Source organism: Carassius auratus, chromosome 30 (genome assembly GCF_003368295.1).
Source record: "Carassius auratus strain Wakin chromosome 30, ASM336829v1, whole genome shotgun sequence".
Taxonomy (NCBI): domain Eukaryota; kingdom Metazoa; phylum Chordata; class Actinopteri; order Cypriniformes; family Cyprinidae; genus Carassius; species Carassius auratus.
This window is the reverse complement of record NC_039272.1, coordinates 11,444,101-11,468,958: the sequence shown is the minus strand read 5'-3', so window position 1 is coordinate 11,468,958 and position 24,858 is coordinate 11,444,101. Positions and strand designations below refer to the sequence as shown.

General features: G+C 36.4%; 1 protein-coding gene across 1 annotated transcript in view; it reads right to left on the bottom strand.

Annotated features, from left to right (window-relative positions):
• Nucleotides 1-24,297, bottom strand: part of LOC113049211 (probable global transcription activator SNF2L2) — a 48,726-nt gene extending 24,429 nt beyond the window's left edge. The window contains 18 exon segments of the mRNA XM_074559828.1: nt 548-711; nt 1,187-1,334; nt 6,405-6,505; nt 6,747-6,804; nt 7,666-7,796; nt 7,941-7,991; nt 8,168-8,338; nt 10,047-10,220; nt 11,105-11,278; nt 12,225-12,253; nt 12,256-12,350; nt 14,745-15,021; nt 17,268-17,363; nt 17,574-17,906; nt 18,740-18,869; nt 19,055-19,102; nt 19,104-19,295; nt 24,224-24,297. Coding sequence (XP_074415929.1) covers nt 548-711; nt 1,187-1,334; nt 6,405-6,505; nt 6,747-6,804; nt 7,666-7,796; nt 7,941-7,991; nt 8,168-8,338; nt 10,047-10,220; nt 11,105-11,278; nt 12,225-12,253; nt 12,256-12,350; nt 14,745-15,021; nt 17,268-17,363; nt 17,574-17,906; nt 18,740-18,869; nt 19,055-19,102; nt 19,104-19,280 — 2,357 coding nt within the window. The 5' untranslated portion in view covers nt 19,281-19,295; nt 24,224-24,297.
• Between the last annotated feature and the right edge of the window lie 561 nt (nt 24,298-24,858).

Below are 24,858 nucleotides of genomic sequence, written 5' to 3'. Positions count from 1 at the left end.
ATATGTGATGGTGTGATCGTGGAACAGAGTTAATGATGGATGTGAGGTGAGGCAGTTTGAGGACATTTCTGGCCCTTGCACAAATCAATCACATTAATTTAAGCTTAAACAGCGCTGATGGCCATTTTCTCCATGTCCCACAGTGGCTTTTACAGACAGGAAGTCTCCGTGACATTAGTGGGGAAGGATATCCTAGCACAGCCTAAATGTACATTAATGAGAATATAAAACACCCCCAACAACACAAATAATGTTACAAGATGCTCTGCCATCAGAGAATCAATGTAATCCAATCTCCAGCCAACCAGTCATGCATGATCAATATGAAGACGGTTCAGTGGCCTGAGGCGCTGCCATATGTTGCCTAAAACGCAACATCACAAATCACTATCATGAATCCCTCTTGTGTTTTCAGTCATTAGAGGTCAACCGAACTATGTGTGACAGTGTTTAGCTACTTAATGAAGCCATTACACCGCAAATCCTATCAGGCAGCTCGCCTCATTACACCTTATCACGTTATTCACAGCTTGTTTGCTGGACTTACGAGAGCGGTACAATAATGAGGTATGGCCCGTTGAGCCTCTTGTTTTCCATCAGATAAGTGATAAGTGCGATAGTTTGAATGGTCTTCCCCAGTCCCATCTCATCAACCAGAATACCATTCAGGTTGTTGTTGTACAGAGACACCATCCATTCGAGACCCTGGATCTGAACAAAAGGCTTGTTATATGGCGGTAACTTCATATAAAATCATTACAAACAGACAACTAGAAAATTAGTTCATTGAACAACATGGGACAATAGACACAAATGGTGTTTCACAGCCGCTGAGTGGAATCAAAGCAGGAATCCAAGTGCTCACTTAGTTCTTTCAAAAGGATAAACAGTCTCTCTGAAGTTTTTCTTTAAAACACTCCAGCAATCAGGTTGGGAAGAAAAGAAAATTAGAAGAAATGGGGCTTGTTCTTCCTTTTGAAATCCATTACTGCACAAACTGGATAACAGATTCAATACAAACCACTCAATTTTTGATATTTCCTCTCTGTGTGATTTCTTTCCATTTCTAGAGTATAATCCCTTGAAATATCATTTAACCCTACACAGCTCTCTTCAGAGAAGATGGATTCTGAGTGCAATGTAACAGTGGAGGTGCCAGTTTAGTTTGGTTTAACTGTTCCTTCACCTGGTACTGTTTGAGGGTCCCATTGATCAGTAGGGTGGACTGTTTCTCCACCCTTTCTATGACCGCGTGGGCCACTCCATAGTAAGACTGGGAGCTGGTCTCTCCTGCCTGAACACTGTACTCGTCATCCGCATCCTGCTTAGCAGACCTGCAACACAGGGTCCAACATTAAAAGGGATAGTTCACTCAAAAATGTAAATATCTGTCATCATTTAGCCCACACTTCCTCATGTTGTTCTAACATGTGTTCATGTTTTTTTTTTTTTTTTACGCATTATTTTTAACATAATTAACCTTTATTTCACACCGAACTGTCCCTCCTCTCACAGACGCCTCGATTATTTCCTGTTATAATGAAGCCCCCACCTCAGAAATACGCAATGGATTGAGATTGGTTAGCTGGCTCAGTGTTTTATGATTATGATTTTTATGCTCCGGTTCTATTGTAAACAATGACGTCCTCTATACTGCTTATCAATTTGAGCCCAATTGAGACACAGAGAATATTAATGAAGAGGATCACATACAGTAGAACCTGTGCAAGCACGGCTCTTAATGTATGTTTATTTGCTGTTGTCTCATACTTTTAGATACGCAGTTGTTTGTAAATGTTACTGCTTCTGTTAGCTTTTGATATACATTTTTATTCTGATTAACACTTTAATACAGCACAGCAAAATGTAACGCTTCTCAATTCTATGTCAAAACAAGTGTATAAATGGAACAGTTGGAGCTGATCTGACGATCTAAATGAGAGAGGGAGAGAGAGAAAGAGAGAACGAGAGAGCGAGAGAGAGATGCAGAGCAGGGCTACCCAAGGAACACGATTGAGAACCACTGCTTTAGAACGTTGGTTTTGAAACTTATGAATCAATTAGAATCGTTAGAAGACAGAATCGCAAATCATATATGAACAGATTTTTACATGCACCCCTAGATTTCTCTTCCTCTTCTCTAAAGCAGAACAACATGGCCTTACCCCCTCTGTTGTGTGTTCCAGGGGGCGTGGTTTATCTGGGTTCTTGAAGTAACAGACCTGGGAAGAAGCTCATTGGACCCCCTCACCAGCCGTTTTTGTAAGCATTAAAACTGCCAGAATTTTAAAAGATGATATTTCCGTTTGCATTGAACTTTCAGTGCTGCAACGTTGCAAATAATGTTTATGCTCAAACAGCAAAATTACATACTAACTAATGTTAAAAAAGTGAAATTACAATCAATCACCCATTTAATACCATTTAATAATGTGAGAATTGGTTCCTAAACTTAAGTGTCTCAAAAATGTTTATTTTGTGATGCTTGCAACAAACAAGGTAAATCTGCACCTTTCACTAAATCAATTTGTCTAATATATGTAAAATAAATACATTAAAACTGGATGCACAACCCTTTAGAAATATACATTACACTCTGTGCAGTCTGTGGCCACTTGATTATTTCCTGTAAATTCACTGGTCAGCATGGCGCTATCAATGCAAAGGACATGAGTCCAATTTCCAGGGAAAATGTATAAAATGCAATGTAACTTTGGATATCGTTAATGACTGAATTCTTTACAGCAAGAATTCAACAAGATGTTGGAAACAATCCATAGACATTATGGTCAATGCTGACAAGATCTACAACTCCCCTTTGTTGGAAATTGGCAGAAACGTTCATTGAACCAGCTTGAAATGACATGCCTTGTGTTTTCACAAAAGATTCTACAGAGAATACTATGCAATCGGTGGCTGTGCTGACTGGCAGCCATATGCAAATAGGCTGTGCCATTCAAATGATGCTCCATTTCTATTAAGACTTTTCCATCAGCCCGATCCACTGACACAAGGCAAAACAGATCTACAGATTTATGTTGTGAACCTGATGTGCTCTTCTGTTGCTATAGCCCATCTACAATAGTTCAAGGCTGAACTTGCTGTGCAGGAGAGAATGTCAGCACATGGTTATTTCAGTTACTTCATCTTCCTGTCGGCTTGAACCAGACTGCCCATTCTCCTCCAACCTCTCTTATTGACAAGGACTTTTCACCCACAGAACTGCCTGCTCACGGGGTGCTTTTTAGTTTTCACACCACCCTCTAGAAACTCAAGAGACTGTTGTGTGTGAAAATCCCAGGAGATCTGCAGTTCCCTAGACACCCCATCTGACACCAACAATCACTTCACGGTCTAAGTAACATTTCTTGGCTTTTCTCAGGTTTGAATCTCTTGACCAAGTCGCCATTAAAACTGACTGATTAGATGTTTGTATTAAGAAGCAGTGTGAATGTAAAGCTAATGAAGTGCTCATTTAGTATATTAAGAGGAAAACTTGGTTAACACTTTCTAGGAAGCCCATATAAGGGTAATATTAAGGCATTATAATGAATGAATAATCATAACAACTATAATACATCATAACACCTACGTATTTGTGGTTGTAAGTTTAAGAGTATGATTATTTATAACATACAATGAAAACCATATTTAATCTACTTTATTTTACAGTATAATGGACAGTATCATATCTTGACACTGTTTATTTAAGATCTGAACAGAGTATTAGTATGCTCAAGAATGGTTGAATCTAGTATGGTAGAATAAGCCGACGTACTTGCAAAGACACTTATAGTCAGTTTATCTGTTGGTTGACCATCAAAATAAAGTGTTAGCATACGTTTACAGAAGCAGACATACACTGTACTCTAAAGGGTACCATCAAAATAATCAAACTGATATTACAATAAAAATACTTCAAAGCAAATGTGTCATATTACACATTCATCTAATCTGATATCTGATCGTATGGCTGTTTGAGAGAATTTTTTTATTATTATTTTTATTAATATTATTACAACTTATAAGTGGACTTATAATACATTATAAATATGAAAAAAGTATATTTAAAATGCATTATGCATTCATTATAATGCCTTAAGAATAAACTTTTTATGTATTTTAAATACGGGCTTCATAGAAAGTGTTACCGAAAACTTTATAATTACTATTTGAGATGAATTGTGTTAAACAAAACATCTACAGGTTAATTGATTTATTACTTTAATATTTTGACAGCTCTAGTAATCAAGTAAGTTCAAAAGTCTGGGGAATTTAATCAAATTTAAACCAGTAAATAAACAAAGTTTAAACAAATAAACTTCCCAACGAAGAAATTTAACTAAACTTTATGACAAAGAAGTTAAATTAAATGAAAATGAGAAATGCTGCCTGGGAAACCAGCTGAAATAAGATCAGCTTAAGATATTTATATTTTATTTTAAGTTAGCATTTATTTTATTCAAGTAACAAAAATGGGTAACACTTTAAAATAATGGTCCGTTGTTAATAAGTAACTACGCAGGAAGTAATAGGTATACTACATTAACTTAATACTATTAACTAATATAGAAGCAAAATTAACTAAGCAGTAAGTAATAGCTCATTTAGGACATAGGTAGTTCCTTATTAGGTATTTGATAATTACTAAAGAAAAATATTGTCATTGAGAACTACTTTGGAACTATGGCCAACTAATGAAGAATAACTAATTAATTACTAATCACAACAGCTACGTCTATAAAGTGAACAATTCGCTTCTTTATGGAAACGTATATAAATATATATATTTATATGCGGAATGGAATGGATTGGATGGAATGGATTTCACAAGTAATTTACAATAAAATTATCTGACACATACTGTGCTGCCATATATTTCTGTGAGGAACTAGTGATATTCTACCAGACATTGTAATCTGGAAGATGTTGTTTTGTGCTTAACACTATAAATGCAGTCAATGTTTTCATGAAGGATGCAAATATGTTTTGACAAGAGAACATCATTATTTATTGTCACTTCCTAAAGAGAAGCCCTCCCCAGCAAAATATCACTAACGTTAAAGTTATTAGTGTTGGAGACATTGAACTTAATGGAGCTCATTAAATATATCATAAGGATAGGCTATATATATATATATATATATATATATATATATATATATATATATATACACGTTTCCATAAAGAAGCTATTTGTTCACTTCATAGACGTAGCTGTTGTGATTAGTAATTAATTAGTTATTCTTCATTAGTTGGCCATAGTTCCAAAGTAGTTCTCAATGACAATATTTTTCTTTAGTAATTATCAAATACCTAATAAGGAACTACCTATGTCCTAAATGAGCTATTACTTACTGCTTAGTTAATTTTGCTTCTATATTAGTTAATAGTATTAAGTTAAGTGTTAATGTAGTACTACCTATTACTTCCTGCGTAGTTACTTATTAACAACGGACCATTATTTTAAAGTGTTACCCAAAAATGTTTTTGATATCCTTAGTCTTAGTTAAAGCTGCGGTAGGTAACTTTTGATGCTCTAGCGGTTAATAAACAGAACTTGCGGAAGAACATCGTAGCCGGAACTACTTCTCTCTGTTCATGTCTATGAAGAATCACAAAGGTACTGGGTTACTCCGCCGCGGTATCCCCGAAGCAATCTAAAATAGTCAGAATATAAACACTTATTATAGGTGCACCCTAGTGATTCAGGACAGGCTAAAAACACGGTTTGGAAAATTGATTAATGGTGTACTCGCTTATTATATAAATTTTTCTACATTTTGAACACAATCAAAGTTACGGACCGCAGCTCTGATTGGTTGTTTCTTAACGGGAGCGGATGACTTTCTGCAAATGGCAATAGGACCACTGGGAGGAGCCAGAGGAGCTTGATTTTTTCACAGATTATCTGTCTCATATTCTACTGTCAGGACATAATGACAAGTTTAACAAATATGTAAAAAATATATTTTTACAAAAGTTACCTAGTGCAGCTTTAACTATGTTTTGAATCATCTCATATCATGGCCATCTGAAGTACATGTTAAATACTTGCAGCTCAATTGCTGCTGTTATTAAAGTAAAACAGAGACAAAGTGATACAGTATACTGAATTTCCATTTTTTTGCTTTAATTGTTCAGCCGATAATATAATTCGCCACGAAAAAATAAAATCAAAAATCTGGAAAATTGCAAAATAGAAGCATTTTCACAACTGGACTTTTGAACCCCAATATAATGTTCAGCAAATGGTGAACTCCAGCTGAGGCACATGCTAACAGAAGTAAGAAATAAAAGAAGAACATAACAGCTATCGACACCCGAATCTTGCCGTCCTACTTTTTTTGCACTCCAGCTCAACAAAGGCATTTTTTGCTTCGAAGTGAGAACAAGCAACATACTCTATGATGTGCTTGGCTGCCGTTTCAGATACTTCATCACTGTTGGGATCGATGACTTTCTTTTCTTCCGATTCAGCTCTGGATGCCACCTCTTCATCATCCTAAAAGGGAGTATTAGTGCATTTCACTCATTTAACGCTCAAAGATTGCATGACTTACACAATATAACAGCAGAACTAAAAAAGAAAGGAGCTACTCAGGCAGATGCTAAAAAGACTTATGGGAGAAAATTTATGGACGCAAAGAAAAGGATAGTATTGTGTGTGATTTTGTGCACTTATGAATGACTCACTCTAACCCAAAGGAGCTGTCAATGCTTAATGAGAATAAGAGGACACTCACCTCATCTTCAAATTCCGAGCCACTGTCTTCACTCTCTGACCGTGGAGCAATTTCATAGCTGTTTTAAAGGGCATAATGCACTAGTAAACTCTCAAAGCCTTAGGATGGTTTATTGACAACACGAGCTCCAAAAAGGTGCTGGTTATCAAAGCTTTCCCTCACCCCCACAGTTAAATAAAAAAAATATGCTCCAAAGCTGCCTTCTCTGTTGGATAGCACCCTTTCATCGAATGATGCACTTCAAGGAATATTCTTGGCCAAACCCAAAACGTCTGGACACATGAAAATGCTAATTATAAATGAGCCTTTTAAACACTATTTTTATATGGCATTTTTTAGTTTTACATGAATGATTACACAAACCAAAATTCTGATCAGTTTCTGGAATACTTGACTTGCATTGGTCAAATGATACGGAAGCAGCGACAAATCTTTTCATCTGTTTTGTGATGTATTGAATGTAACAGATTATTGAAAAAGAAAAATGTGTGACCTTTATGAGGTCAATTCAAAAAAGAAACATATTCACAGGTGAATTGTTTACAATAAGATCTATAACATGATTTATTTTTAAATGCAGACTTAAATATTATCAATACATTTACTTCTAATGTTATTGCAGTGAACTACAGTGTCTCATCAAAGGTTTTATACTTTATTAATGCAATATTCTTCTTAGCAGAAGCTTTAAGACAATACACATGTACGGTCATTTCATTTCTATTTGATTTAATGTCCCTGCATTTAATTATTTGTTCTTGTTCCTTTCAGTGAGCAACATTTCATTGCATCCTTTCGTCATTTCCTTCACAAATCACTTCTGCACACTCCACAGCTCAATACAAGTGACGGGTCATATTTTTATGGAAATGTTTTCAATTACAGGACACACAGAGGATGCAATGTAAGGGCAGCTTACCCAGGGTTCATCTCGAGCCAGGCCTCTAACTGACTGGACTTGGGGGCATCTGTCCCCTGCAGCACTTTCCCCGTCTCAGTCTGAATGACTTTGACTGGCAGCTCACTCATCTGGCTGGTCTCATCTATGAGCTGCACGAATAAGTAAACATAAAAGCAGCTTTTCTGTGACAAGCTGTGTTAGATTAGGTTTGACAGAGTGTGTTTACTGGAGGGACATACAGCAGTTGGTTTTTCACGTTTACTCTGCTTTCATTTTCACAGCAATTTATTTACCTCTCCATCAGGCCCGATGGCTCCCATTCCTTCAGCATCGCCAGCTTCCTTCTGAAGGTTACAGATGAAAGAAATAAACAAATATAGAGTGTCTGATAATCACAGAAATATCCTAAAGCTACTGACTGGAGTCGAGTGAAATAAACTGTAAGGAACTGAACCAAATCAAACACGTCTAAAATAACAACATCAATCTTCATCATAAGCGATTGGACGGTTTCTCACACCTTTTTCTTCCTTCTCTTCCTCTTCTTCTCCTTGGCAGCTTGAGCAGCCTTGTGTTCATAGACAAGCTCAGTCAGGTTGGCCACGTATTCATCTGTCTGTTGAAGAAGGTAGGCCAGACGCTTTTCCTTCTTCTGATAAATTAGCTTCCTGTAACCTTCTTCATCCTCAGCCTAGTGAAAACAGATGGAGAGCCTGTGAGCACCTTTAAGGAAAGCCTCTTCCCTAAGAGCCTTGAAGGGATTTAGTTTAGTTATATTTTCTATATATAAATTCAATATATTTTAAACAATATACAGGTATAATATTTTTATTACAAAATGTTTTTTTTTAAAGAATTAATTAATTTAAGAATTAATGTTCAACAGAAGAAAAATCACGGATTGGGCTATTTATTCAAGCACTGGACTGTGTGATGTGCTGTATGCTCATTTTGGAATGGAGTCAGCAAGACGATTGTGGCGAGTGGGGCGGGGCCGAGAGGCGTGGGAACGAGGAGTGAGGCCAGGTGTAGTGATTGGAGATGAGCTACACCTGAGCCCCACCGTCGGTATCGAGTCCCACGTAGGAGATGGAAGGATATAAAACTGGAGTGACGACCGTGAAGGACGAGAGAGGACCAGGCCTGGACAATATTTTATGTGTTTGCTTTTTATTTATGTGCACCAGTCGGCCGTGAGGGGCTGGTGCGCCGTTTTGTATTTATTTTGGATATTAAAATGAGTTTTGATTGTGCGCCGGTTCCCGCCTCCTTCTTCCCGATGAATAGGAAGTTTTTATTGTTACAACGATGTAAAAAATATTATACAGTTTATGATGCTGAAACATACCATGTTTAATACCAATGTATACCAACAAGTATATCCAGGGCCGCTGCTGGCCAAACGGGTGCCCTAAGCAGGACTGTATTGTTGTGCCCCCCTTCCTCAAATATGTTGGGAAAAACAAGAAACTACTATAGGGGTGAAAGTATACTGTAACTTGAATTAAATAAAAAAAGTAAATAAATGAATAACTTGTATTATTCACAAATGACAACTGTAGCTCTCGACATTTACTTATGGCTATACATTTATTATGACTCCAATTTATTTTATAGTTTAAGTGAATATTTTAATGAAATGTTTGGCCAATGGCCTAAACAAGGATTTGATTTTTGATCGTCCTGTAAGTGTACAGTAGCAGCAGCAAATACCCTTTGGCTCCCTTTGTAGGTTTTTATTATAACAATGTTATGTACATAAATTGTTTATTTAGTATTAAACTACTTTATGTGTTTTTAACAGTGTTATTAACCAATCATTATTACATCATGATTGGTTTTTACATTCATTTAAGTTTTTAGTTTTTATATCAACAACAATAATATTTCTGTATAGTAATACTTCTTTGTATATTCATATTTGAAGTAACAAAACCATGGTTAATTTGCAGTTACCATGGCTGCAAGAATGATGATTTTTGGTGTTATTATTGTTAAAACCAAGACAAATCTTCGTAAGGGAACCTGGGAAGTCAGAGAGAATATTAGATACGTTAGTGGTGGGGATGATTTGCGACATTAAAACTCGTTATGAACGTCAACAGCCAAAAAAAAAAAAGAAAAAAAAAGATGATTGATTTACAATTTATTTTAATAAATATAAAAAATGCATAAGGTGCGCATTGTAGCTGATGTCTTTTAACCTGGCATAGATGTCCATAAATCAATTATGAACATTCAGCCGCAAACATGAGGTGCAAGTGGTTGAGAGTGCAGATGGGGGAATGGCGCATGTTTACTTTTTTTGGTTTTTGAGCAACTGAGATGGTGCCCCGCTGGGAGTTGGTGCCCTACTGAACTGGGACTTATAGGGAGCGGCGGTACTGAGTATATCATACCATTAGTCTCCTCATCCTCTCTTTCTCGATTCTTTCCGTCTCCTTCTTCTGCTCTCTCTCTGTGTTGGTGTGCCATGTTGCGATGGCTTTAGACAGCTTTTGGATTTTTCCAGAGATGGATCAGTGATATTCCTTGAAATCTTTTGCATGCTGCAGAATGCTGTTGAGATACTCCTACAGCAAGAAGAAAAACACAGCATGAATCGAAGAGCAAAATCTGGAGTTTGGTGTTGGCCATAAGTTTAGATTTTTTTAAACAAAGTCACATATATTGTGAAATATTGTTATAATTTAAAGTAACTGTGATGGAAAAGAATCATATTTAGCACCAGGACTCCTGTCTTGAGTGTACCATGATTCTTCAGAAATCAGTAAGATATGCTTGACATGTCGTATTATCAACATTTCAACAGTTAACATTTGTTTTTCAGATTTCTTTGCCAAAGAGAAAGTTCAAGAGAACAGCATTTATTTGAAATATTTCTTTTTTTTTTACATGACTAACCCTACTTAAGAGCACCAGTGTCGTGCTCGAATTATAATTACGTTCATAATTTCCAAACTCTGACACTAAGAATAAGACTTGCTACTTAAATATTTTTGTGTGAATGCTGCCTTTGTGTGTTAAAAAAAATCTAACTGTGCTTAGAGTTTTAACTGCACAAACTGTTATTGTCAGACTGAAATGCTTAGAGACATGTTTAAAAAAAAAAACCTTTAGCCACCTGTTTCTAACTCTAGGCACTCTCAGAAGGTCAGACAAAGTGTCAACTATTACACACTGCCAGGAGGAACATTTTTCACTTTTTCTGGTGTGTAGGTTGAAGATCGTACTTCCTCATTATTGCCACACCATGACTGTTCAGGCCAAGGGTATTTGATTCCTCTTGATAAGACTCCTCTAAAAACAGCTTTATCATTTAGTCAATATGTAAGCACATAAACTGTGTAAATGAGTCTTTTGCTGTGGGTGCCTGTTTGTTGTTTTTGTTAGTATATTGAGTTTATTTAGTCGATTGAATTGATTACACTTGGTACAGTAATCATTCACTGATCACCTGGTGTTTCTGGCGGCGCTTCTTCTCCTGTTCAATCTTTTGCTGCTTCTCTAGTTTCTCTGTCCTGCGAGCTTCTCTAAGCGTCTGTCTCTTGCTGCGTTTGTAGGCTTTGGAGTTCAGGGCCGTCTCCAGAGTTGTGTCTCGGCACATACAGGCTACAACATCAAGCCTCAACTAAAAAAAAAAGAAATAAAAAAAATCATCATAGTCATCTGTGGCAAAATGCTTTAAGCTAATGAGTTTCATCAAATGATAATCATATTCTGATGCATTTCACACATTCTTTTTTTCACAACTGTTGCTAATTACAGCAGAAAAGGCTGTGAATTGTGGAGGGACTGTGTGCTACAAATACAACATGAGCGCCCTCTAATGGTGAGTTTCACTGTCCTGCAAAAATAAATATTCCTAGCACAGCTTCAGACACACAATGGGAATAGGACAAAGCTCAATGGAACCTGCAAATCAAAAATATGCACAGGGCTTATTGTAAATGATTCTATTGATTGTTAAGAAACAACAAACGTAAGTTTTTCCCAATTTATGAGTGAATTATTAGTAATAAATTACTGGAAATATGCGTTTATGACGATTGTATTAGTTGTGTTCAGCATAAGTGAGAATATTTTGAGTACTTTATTAATATTGTTATAATTTATGACATTTATTTGTCACTTATACCGGAATTAATTATATATAAGAGTAACAAGGGTTTAGAAATACTTTTATACCATTTTCAAGGAAGGTTTCAATTAAATGATATAATATCATGTAGTGTAACCATCAATAAAAAAGTAATATAAAATAACATACGTATAGACGTGAGTACACACATCTGAATTGTTTGCATCACATGATATTAATACAGTATTAATAAGCAATGGATGAGTTTAAAGAATATGCTAAACTATTCTAAAAAGGTTTTTAAGAATTATTTTGTCTTCCTTATGATATCAGTTCAAAAACATAAAATTTTTATTAAATAACAATTTTATACATAATTATAAAATATTCATTTTTATAGAATAAAAACATCCTCATCACAGAAATTGTTGTATGAATTACTTTTTTAATGAATAAATAAATATGACAAAAAATGAGTGCCATGTCAATAACCCACCTGCCGCTGGAAGTTGAGCAGTCTTAAGGCTTCAGCTCCACGGTAGCTTTAGTCCGCAGATCAGGTGGCAGTGATCCTGGCAGATTCTCCAGCTCCTGAATTCTGTGAGCAATCCTGGCCTGAAGACTTCGAACACAAATGAAAAGGACAGTATATGTATATTTATAATGGTCATTCAGTTAAAATATCAGAGCAGGAACCTTCAATCAAGTATTGTTGAATAGAGATGTCTCTGAAGGTGAACTTCCTAGGCATTAATCAATTTTAGTTACCTTAGAGTTCGCCAGAAGTCTAAATCACCTGCAAGATCTGAACCTTTCACTTCATAAAAAAATAGATAGTACAGACCGGGGGGAAAAAACCATAACAACAACAACAACAACAACAAAAACTGGTGACCTCAAGGTACATCAAACAATCAACACATTCCTGTTGCTTCAGACAGTGCAAGCCAGTCTAATCACCAAGTTCTAAGGAACTGTCAGAAACCTCAGAGGGTTGCTCGCTGTCCTCTAACATTAACTAACATTCATGTTTAGAGCATGTTACGGAAATGACACACATATTACCATAACCGCGAGTTTCATCTGCTCAGCTGCAAATATTAACAATGGTGTCAATTTTTCCATACCATTTTGCTATACCAATAATGAACGAACAAGTGGATTTTGCAAAGCTTTTGCAGCACCGATTTCACAGGATATTTCAGAGTGTTTTGTTGTTTTTTACAGTCTATGCTCTCTATAGCACAGTTCAACCAGGCCTTATGCCTTTTTTTTATTTTTGCATATTCCGTGAATGGAAATTATTAAAATGAGTGAAATTATTACTTCAAAATATCTGGAAAAAGCACTGTAGTCCAAATGAGCTGTAATTGTTTGCTTCAGCAACAAAACTAGAGGCAAATCATGGCCCAGTAGAAAGTTTGACTCCTAACCCTAAGGTTGTGGGTTCAAGTCTCGGGTCAGCAATACCACAACTGAGATGCCCTTGAGCAAGACAACAAACCCCCAAACGCTCCCCGGGCGTCGGAGCATAAATGGCTGCCCACTGCTCCGTGTGTGCGTGTGCTTTTGGGAGTATGGGTCACCATACTTAGATGAATGTCACTTTCACTTTTCAAGATATTCCAGCAAAATAAATATAAAGCAGGGTCGTTCTGTTTCAACTCAACCAGAGGTTCCTGGCTCAAATTACTGATTTTGCTAATATTGTTTTCTGAAAAAATGACAAACATGTATAGTGATAAAAGCCAAAATATTAAATGCCATGAACATGGATGAATATTTACTGAGTTCTCCGCTTTTTTGTAGTGGGGTGTCAAAATGGCAATTTTCACCTGAGATGCACAGCCAAATTACAGGGGGTTAAAAATGTAGAAATGTACTGTAGAATAAAAAAAATGGTCTATTCATAAGATTCTATATTTGAATAAGCTTAAGTGATCATTGAAAGAAACTGTGTTCATTTTAACAGATTGTAAAGATGAATTCAGATTGAGTTCAGATCTCATTGAGGTCCCCTTATCTCTGGGAAAAAGATTTTGCAATATCTTTAATACTTCTTGAGTTACAGACATGCAAACTTTGAAAAAATAATATTTATTGCATTGTAAGACATTCATGTTCAATGCAGCTTGTTTTGACAGAAGGAAGCAAGACACATTTCTAGTTTGAATATTATTTGTTCATCAGACTTTCCTCTTTAAAACGAAAACAAGTATCATATTTTTTTTTATTTGGTTTTTGAAAATGAAAATATGAACAATTTAACAAATTGTCTCCTGGAGCCATATTAAAACTACAATATGTCTGGAACTGAACCATATAGAGCCTTAAAAATAAAGACACCAAAAAGTAAGTTTGTCAAGACCCAATATCTAAAAGGGCATTAAGATATGTTTAATACTTTTGGAGTTGCAGGCCTTCAAACTTGAAAAAGTGCTCTTTCCCCATTTTTGAATGGTCACCATTGGTACATAATGCAACAAAGATTGGTAAAAAAAAAAAAAACAGATTGTACAAATTGACCTACCAATCTCAGTGTAAAAGTAAAAGAATGATGCTGTCATCTTTCTGAAGTCATTTTTAACCCCCTGTAATCTGGCTCTGAATCTAAGGTGAAAATTGCCGTTTTGAAACCCCTCTACAAAATAGTAGACTAATCAGTAAATATTCATCCACAACATTAAATATTCTGGCTTTCATCATGTTTATCTTTCTTCTGAAAAAAAAAATATAATACAAAATTTAAGCCGAGGATCTCAGGTTTAGTTAACAAAGAATCACCCAGCAATTATTTTAACTTGGTATGTATACACATTTGGAATAACGGATAAAGAGTCTTAGAGACATGCCCCTTTAACTGCAGTGACAAAGACATTAGAAGACAAAGACATTAGTGCATCTGAGGTAAGATCATGAACTAATAACAATTCTGCAAAACTGTAATTCATGACTCCTTTGACCAGTGTAGATTGCTTGGTGTAGATTAAGTTGAATTGAATTACTCATTACATACCGGTATTCTCTCTCTTGCAAGAGTTCAACAGGGTCCAGACCCTGAGGCTTCTGAATCGGTGCGATGCGATTCTGTTTCTGCTGAAGCTGGATAATGACGGAGGGCTGGCCTGGTCCTGGTGGTGGTGGTGGTGGCTGAGGTTGTGCTTGGGAGGTGAGGGAGGTGCTGGGCACAGGTTGGGTGCCAGTGGGGGCCAGCGGGGTAGCTGGAGAGGGTCTGCCGCTGGGAGCAGGGACCAACAGCTTCCGTGGAGCGCTTGGGGTCTCTGAGCTTTGGCCTGACAATAAAGGAGATGCTCTTTGTGAACGTCTTGTGAGATTTATCAAAATGTAATGTCTGTGAAAGAAATGCTCATGTTGCCAAAAAGCATTAAGCTTCCAGTGATACATTACGCTGTTGTCAGTACAATCAATAGAATGTGCCATTATGAAACAGCGTAAGTAACATCTCTTATATTTCAGAAGCCCATTGTCGTCAGGATGTTTGATCATACTAAAAGAGTTAATCAAGGCTGTTTGCAGAAGGTTTTAAAACAGTTCAAAGCACACTGTGAACAACTGACGTCCACCTCTGAAACAAAAAATCTTTACAAGGACTCATATGACCCATTCCAAACCAAATTCAATGCCTTTAAAGAAACTTTTTAAAGGGCATGCCTTCCCTCAATGAGAACATAAACACGAGATAACTGAAGAGCATGTTCAGAAGAAAAAGTTCTGGATCTTTATTTCTGGCAGGCAGGGCACAATCAATCAGTAGTTGAACCTGCCGTGAGGGCATGCAACAGTCCATAGTCATTTCATATCGAGCAAATAAAACGCAGTGAAAATGTCAATTGACCTGAGGTGATGCATATTATCTTCCACAAGCAGTCAATTAGCAGGAGTGGATTACAGTTAAACCAAGCTGACTCACCAATCAAGCTCACTTGAAAAGAAAAGATGAACAATGAACTTTAATTTGTGAGAACTTCAGTGGCTTTTCAATAAAGATCTTACAATCCACAAATTAATTCCCTGTCATTTGAAAGCATGTTGGCGAGGTGATTTAACCTCTGTAATATCACCCCTTGGTAAGTTTTTAATCATTTTCAAAGTTGTACTTATATAGAGCATTTATATGTGCACAAGAATATACATAAATCTGAATTTGCTCCTATTTAATCAGTATCTGGAGCAAATACAACACATACAAACATCACATACACACATAAAAGAAATGAACAAATCGATATACAGATAGATAAAAGGCACTCTAAATGTCTCATTTTCAAAATGGTTACTGGCTTACATTCACAATTCACCTTTGCCATTTTAATGGACATATATGAGATGATTTGATTGAATAACTACATGCAGCACAATAAAGCAAGACTGAGCAGATTAGCACAGCAGTACTAGAACGTGACTGTCTGAACATTTCATGAATGTTACTTCTAAATCTCAAAATATGCTGATTACCATGTCTAGTATAAAGCATTATGCCAAAACCACGTAAACATCTTATTTAGGCTTAACCAGAATATGTACCCTGGAATTTGAAGACAGGGGCACGAATACCTCTATGATTTTCTCTTATTTCTTATTTATTATAATTTTTATTTATGTTTTAAATAAAATATAAATATTAGATGAAAAATTTAAAACTGGACATCTGATCTGAGATGCTGGACAGCAACTAACTAATATAAAAAGTTAAAGCACTAAAATAACTAAATCTAAAATAACAAGAAATATTAACAATACAAAAACAAATAAAAATGATAACAGCACAACAAAATTACCCAAAAAAAATAACAATTAAAGCTGAAAATATAAAAATAAAAACTTAATTCAATATATTAAAGGTCCCATTTGATGAAAATTTCACTTTATGAGGTTTTTTAACATTAATAAAACGTGTTAATCTCAACAGCTTTAATAGTAAAAGAAACCACAGAAAAAGTATTAGAGAGGGGTTCCACATGTAATACGCATTTCAAATGCAAAGATGTCACAACAGTCGGCGTTTACTCTGATTGAGACGCACAGCAGACACGTCCCTTTAAACAGAGCATTCAAGACAGATGACTAAAATCAGGATATAAATGCCTTTTATTCCTAAATTTTAAATGTAAAAATAATACTAACAATATAAGTAAACCTCAGGAAACATTAAAAAAGGATTTTAAAAAAGAAAATAAAACCACATCATGGGACCTTTATGTAATACTATGATAATGTACAAATTATTCTTAACTTTAAAATAGAAAAATAGTCACTTTTAAATGTTTTTTTTTTTTTTTTTTTTTTTTTTTTGCCCTACTATGGAAGTCAATGGGGACCAACAACTGTTTGGTTCTTCAAAATTCTTCAAAATATCTTTTGTTTTCAACATAAGAAAGAAGCATATGCAGGTTTGGAACATAGACAGTAAAAGGTTTGGAAAGACGTAAGGATGAATAAAAGATGGGGGAAGAAACACTGCCATCTGGTGGAATGCAGAGATGCAACTACTTTAAGAATAAATACATCCCAAACTCACCTTCGGGCCAGGGTTTTGGCCCAGAACCGATATGAGTCTGCATGGCTGGAGAGGGACATGGGCCTGTTGCAGGCCCTAAATGAGGCACTGGCATACCTAGCAAAACAAAAACAGATTTATGAAATGCCAAAAAAGAATTACAAAAAAGTTAACTAACATGACGGCCAAATTCATACAAAATATCATCAGTTGCATTCAGGCTTTAAAACACTGCAAAAATAAAAGTACAAGAGAAAATTTCACTACTGTAATTTGAACCTAAGGAAATTAGACTACTAACACCAAAATGACCATAAGCATATTCACCTGGAGGTCTATTGTAGGGGCCAGTGTTGATGGGCTGCTGCTGCATGGTGGGGAGGCTCCTCTAGCCCTGCACAGCTAACTGTAGATTCTCAGGCAGAGGCTGTGCACGACCCAGGATCTTGTATGCCAGGATCTGAGCCCTTAGTTGCTGTAGCTGGACTGGGCTGAAGGCAGACTGACCCCTAGCCTGCTGTCCCATCCTTTGTGGATCCATGGGCATCATGGGTGACTGACCCTGAGACATTTGTGGTGGGGTTGGCCCTCCTTCTGACATAGGGCTGGGCACATGTTCCGGAACCTGGCCCATTGGCGAGGGATGAGGGGACATGTAGCCTAAGAAGCAAAAAAAGGCAAGATTTATGTAGTTTATTGCTATCAAAGGTGTCATTATTTTGATATTTCGTCTTTTTCTTTGTGTAGAATAAACCAGTTTTTCGTAGAAGAATGGAGGCCTTAATTAATGTGATTGAAAAATGTACTGTTATTTCTCAAGTGTAGACTGTACAAATGTAAATTTTGAAAAATTATGGTGTGGCCACATTTACTGTGAAATTTAGCAAAATCCATTTTGATGGGAATCCGCATGCTTGGAAGTTCTGAATAAGAGTGAAAACGTTCCCCACAAAGATTTTACTGGGAGTTAAGTTGGTCACACAAATTACCATGTTGACTGAAAGAAAGCTGCTTGGTTTAAAAGAGACGTCTGTATAACTTATGCTTCATGCATCTCTCTACATTACTGACAATGGACCTTTTTTGCCCGCTGAATTTCACTTTAGGCTACCATCAACAATTATAAATAAACATTTATACTGCATTTTCGTTCAACAATCCATTACTGTTAATTGCAGAATATTATGAACATTTAAAGATACATTTAGAACAGTAAAAGGTACAGATCAGAGAAAATCTTGGTGTGAAGAAAGCAAAGTACAAAAGATTTTACATATTACCATATGAGGATAATTAGTGTAACATAAAGGCAGCCCCAAAGATAAGTGCACAAAAAATAAATAAATCAATAAATAAAAACTGTGAGACAATTGCCTTAATTACCTCCTTCAGTGGCAGAAGAACAAGAGCCTCTTCTGGTGAACTACAATTATGGTTAAAATTATAACCTCTGGGTGCTTTCTTATTATATTGTGGCCAATATGTAATTGTACCTTGATTGTGTTGATCCATGGGGCTCTGTGGAGGACCTATGCCACTGTGTAGGGATCTTATTCCCTCCCTCTTCATCTGGCCGAAGTGCATATCGTCTCCCATCCCCTTCTCATGCATTCCATCCATATGCTGAATAGAAGCAGGAGATTAGTCATACATGCTGCTGGCAAACTGGCAACTTCAAAAATACTGTTTAAAAAAATGAACCTGCATCAGGAGCCTTTACATTTATTTATAGCGTTTTTCTGGTTTTCCATGTACTGGACAACTATTGATCTATTTTTATAAAACCAGTGCCAAAAGCCATCCTCTACCTTATGCATTGAGTGCATGTCCTGTGAATAGTCTCCAGCCCCTTGGCCCCTGCATAGCATGCGGGACACTTGGAGGCCCTGGGCTGGGGCCCATCATACTGTGTACAGAGCCAGGAGAGGGGCCGGGTCCAGGGCTTGGCCCTAGAATGGGCCCCGGAGACAGGCCAGCACCCGGTGAGGGACCAGCATAGGACATCGCAACTGATGGCTCATTAGGGGTGGACATCTATTGATTAAAAATCTGTGGTAAGGAAGGTGGGAAAAAATGTTGGACCTACTGTAAATTACAGATTCTCACTTTTCTACAAATTCTAAAGATTATTTGACTCCCAATTTACAGTATTTTAAAAAATAGTTAAAATAAAATGTATATACATTAAGTCAAAACATTTTATGAAAAAGATGGTTCAAAGCCATAATAGTGTTGCTATAAAACTTAATATTAATAAATTATAACAGACTGTGACAAGCTGCTACATTGTTTACCAAAACTAATTAACCTGAAGAATTTAGTTTATTCTGATTATTAATATAGCTGCAAGCAGCAATTATGGGGCCAAACACTACAGAAGCAAGCCTCAGACCAACTGCAGGAATGAGTATTTAAAACCATTTTAAGATTTCAGTATTTTTGTCCAAATGGCTGAAAAATCATAAATACAACCACTAGTAATATGATTTCTTTTGACCAATGGGTGGCACTGTTACCAAATTAATGTGGCTTGGTCAGTGTGAGGTGACAATGACGCATACAAAGTTTGGCATCAAATATTTGCAGATACAGACTCAGATGCAGTTTGGAACTATGCCTTCAAATTTGTAGTGGCGCAGGCGCTGTACAAAAACTTTGTTTCGTTTATTGACACAAAATCCATAACTTTTTGTCACCATGCACAGTCTTAAAATCATCTGACTCAGTTCTGGTTAAAATCTAACCAATAGTTGATGAGAAGTAAAAAAAAAAAAAAAAAAAAGTAGCTTAACAACATGAATCAAAATGGCAGACAAGAAGTTTGTTGTAACTTAATAATTAACGGTTAATGAATGGTTTATTGCTCGCATAATAGGTGGCGTTGTTACCAAATGAATGTGGCATGGTCAGGTAACAGGTTGAGGTGTTTATGGCACATACAAAGTTTGGTATCAATATGTCAAAAATTTGCAGAGATGCAGTTTGGCACTTGGCCTAAAAATTTTAGCAGTGCTATATGAAAACGGTTTAGCCTTTGGTGAAAATTGGACCAATGATGGTGTAGTAGGAGGAGTTAAAAAAATTACGTCTGAGGGAAAATTGGTATCTATGTTGTTGGCATGACCCAAATAATATTTCGACACCAGTTTCATTACAATAGGCTAATGCAATCAAAAGTTATTAGCATTTTTGGAAATGTAATAATTAACAATTAATGAATGGTTTGTTACTCTCGACTGTCAACTTGGCTGTTACCAAATTGATGTGGCAGGATCAGTTTGAGGTGTCAAATGGCACATATATAGTTTGATGTAAATATGTCAAAGTGTTGCAGAGATACAGCCCTCACATGCAGTTTGGCATCTTTCCAGCAAATTTGTTGACATGCTAAATGAGAACTGTTTTGTATATTGACACAAAATCCATAACTTTTAGCCAGCATGATCTGAAGATGATCTGAGTAAAATGTAATGAAAATACAATAGACTAATGTAAGCAAAAGTTATTTGAATTTTTATAAATGTAATTATAATTTTTGACTACAAGGTGGTCTAAAACCTTTTGAGTAACATCAGGGTATGGTGTCAAAGATGCTTACAGATTTTTGTAAAAATCCATCAATGTGTTCATAAATTATAGTATTTTATGACAAAATTAAAAAAGGCAGATATCCAAAATGGCTGACATGGAAAAATTGTATATGATTTGACTTGGCATGATGCACTGAATCTAATGAGACCAGTTATATCATTTTTGGCCCAACCATTCAAAAGTTATGGGCAAAAAAAAATGCATTTTCATATCTCCTGACTAGGTGGCACAGTGCCGAAATGCAGCAGGTAGTCTCAGATCATCCTTGTTATAACACACACCAAGTTTGGTCTCAATATGTCTAACCGTTGTGGAGATATAGCCTCACTTGCATTTTTACATGCTTTTCGTAGAATTCTTTCAAGTGTTATTCAAGAACGGTTGGACGAATCAACTTGAATTCCATAACTTTTGCCAGCATGGTCTGAAGATAATCTGGTTAAATTTTCTGACAATCGGTGCAACGGTCCAGGACGAGTTTGAAAAAGGAGTAAAAATTAAACAATTACGAACAATTAAATATAGCAAAAAAAAAAAAAAACCTTTGCAAGAGCCAACGATTCAGAGGAAAAAATATTTTAATTTTCTGGCTTATGGTTCAAGTTAATAGCATAAATATGAGCGTAACTTTGGACAAGTGGTGGCGCTAGAGAGTTTGGGTTAGAGACTCCAAATTTGGGATCATGACTTTTCTATCAGTGTGGCAAATTTCACAACTTTTCTATGGGTATGCTTTTCCAAGCAGTCCTATGGGCTTCCATAGACATGCAGTGGAAGAAAAAGGAAATCAAGCTAATGGATACGGTGCTTGGCCCCTAAATATATATGAAACTTTGCACAACATCTGTTGTCTTTTATTTAAAAAAAAATATAGAATAATAATAATAAAAAAATAAACAATAAGCCAAGAAAGGCCACGCATGTGACAGTCTCTTGTGGTTTATTGCATCATAATTTATAAGTAACCTGAAACCAAGTTCTGTCATAATAAGGAAATAAATGCAGGTGTACTATGATGATTTTTCAGGATCCACATTTTGAGTAATGAATTTCAACGTCTATTTCCTGCCCTGGACAACAACATTTTAAATTTTACTGAATTTTCCATGACTGTGGAAACCCTGACACTTATTATATGAGGTAGTACAAAGAGGAAAAAAAGCTATTCAATTCATTTATTATTTTTTTATAAATAAGTTGCATTAAAATTCTAATACTGCTTTATTATTATTATTAATAGTAAAAATAATAAGCACAATTAAAATAAACAAATTATTAAACAAGTTATATTATTTTTGTAATATTGGTTTATTGTTATGTTGCTTTATTATTATGGCTGGTATTTTTTTTATTAAGAAAAGGAGGGAAAAGTATAAATACGAAACATACAAAGACTCAGAGGACAGAAATAGAGTTCTTCTAAATTGATGCAAATTCTTCCAGCGTCATTTGCATAACAATGATTCGCGCTGATCTGCAAAAATAGCAAAAACATCGACTTTATTCAGCATCTTCTCTTCTGTGTCTGTTGTGAGAGAGAGTTCAAATCAAAACAGGATATCCAGTTCGCGAACGAATCATTCAGTTCACCAAATCGAACTGAATCGATTTAAACGATTCGCGTCTCTAATACGCATTAATCCACAAATGACTTAAGCTGTTCACTTTTTTTAATGTGGCTTACACTCCCTCTGAGTTCAAACAAACCAATATCCCGGAGTAATGCATGCACTCAAACAGTATCTGACTGAACTGCTGTGATGAACACCGAGCCGAGCCAGATAACGAACAATAGACTGACTCGTTCACGAGTGAAGAACCGGTTGCATCGGTGTTCGGATCACCAGTAGTTCTTTCGGACAGTTCGATTCAGTAAACTGGTTGAAGAAAACGGTTCACCTAGTTCTTTTGCGCTCGACGTAATGGCGTCATTTGTGACGATTGCCCTTGATTCAAGCCTTTGGTTTACCCGCGCCCATAACACTAGCACAGAATCAGTTCAGAATCAATCACCAAAAGAATCAGTTCAGTTCAGACGCTCTGTGTGTCGGTCTGCTTCACGCTGAATCACACATGCGCAGTGTCATCAGCTCCTCGGTTCACGAATCGGACGCATCTGACAGAAAGGGTTCTTGACTCGTGAACGAGTCAATGTTTTCTTCGTTATCTGGCTCGGCTCGGTGTTCATCTTCAAAGCCGTTCAGTCAATGTACATGATATTGATATTGGTTTGTTTGAACTTAGAGGGAGTGTCAGCCGCATTAAAAAAATTAACAGCTTAATTCATTAGGATTAATGCGCATTAGAGACGCGAACCGTTTAAAACGATTCAGTTCGATTTGGTGAACTGAATGAATCGTTCGCGAACCGGATATCCAGACTGCTTTGATTTGAACAATCTCTCACACAGACACGGAAGAGAAGACAATGCTGAATAAAGTCGTCGTTTTTGCTATTTTTGGACCAAAATGTATTTTCGATGCTTCAAAAAATTCCAACGGACCCTCTGATGTCACATGGACTACTTTGATGATGTTTTTCTTACATTTCTGGACATGGACAGTATACCGTACACACAGCTTCAATGGAGGGACTGAGAGCTCTCAGACTAAATCTAAAATATCTTAAACTGTGTTCCGAAGATAAAAGGAGGTCTTACATGTTTGGAACAGCATAAGGGTGAGTTATTAATGACATAATTTTCATTTCTGGGCGAACTAACCCTTTAAGTTCATCAACGCAAAACGGAACAAACGGAATAACTAGGAACAAAAAGGCTGCACAAATGCACTAATGCAGGCCTATGGTTACTGTTCAAAGCAGAATAACGAAAACTTTTAAAAGCAACTGATAATTAGGAGTGTCCAACGTCACCCGTAATGTTATAAGAAAAAAATGTATTTATAAAAATTAATTAATTAATTAAAAAATTGAATAATTGCAATTCATAAATAAATGCACATCTAGTGCGGTGCAGTGCTGTAATTTGGAGAGAGTTGCTCTGATCGGATCATGGCATCCTCGAGCTGCTGTCATGAGTGTCTCCTCACGCCATTGCATTTTCCTGAGATCTCAAACTTTCTGGGACCTTCCCACAACAGCGCACTACCAATGCACGTTTATTAACAGCTCTTCGTTTTCCTGACATTACAAAGTTTTGCTTTCTTCGATGAGCAGTTTATGCATCTGATTTTATGCTGCCAAAGTTAAAAGCAAGCATGCAGTAAAATCCTCCTGTCTAATATAATTGAGCAGCGGCTCGCTTATCGTATGCTGTACAGTCATGTTAGCATGCTAGCACGCCACATTTCACCAGCAAATTCCAAAAATGCTGTCCATTGACATTGGTATAAATGTCCAAGCAAAGAGTATTTAAACTCAATTACCTTCTGCGAGGTAAACAACACAATAATAGGTCTAGCACTGCACATTATTTCAGCTTCAAAAATATGCCTGCCCCCTCCCCCTCTGTTTCGCTGACAAGAAGTTTGCGTTTTTAGTGATTTGTCATATCTGATTCGTTGAGAGCGCAGGAAATACAGTCGTCTCTCTGATGTTATTGGCTGAGCAACACATAGATCATCACGTGAATTATTTAGGGGCGTGGCCTTTAAAGTGCACTTTCACTTCGCACTCGCATTAGCGAAAGTGCTGGAACTTCTCGGCAGTCTGCTGGGGCATTTGGGGACACACGCTTCAAAATGATCAAGTTTTCACACAGTCACAGAACTGAATAAGTTGTATTCACGCCTACTGCAGTCCCTATGTATGTAAGGAGTTTTTTTTCTGTAACTACAAAACGGAAGAACTGACAGGTTCTGTGCATGTTGTTGTTTGCTGAACAATGCATTTTATTGGCTGTGAAAAACACGTGTGATGAATGAATATGTGTCTCATCCTTAAATTAGTGTTTAACAATAATTAACTAAATGTTGGATATATACTCCCGAAAATATACTCCCCGTTAAATTTGGAGGGCTGTACCTGATTGGTCCCCGTCTCTGAAGCCCTAATCGTATCC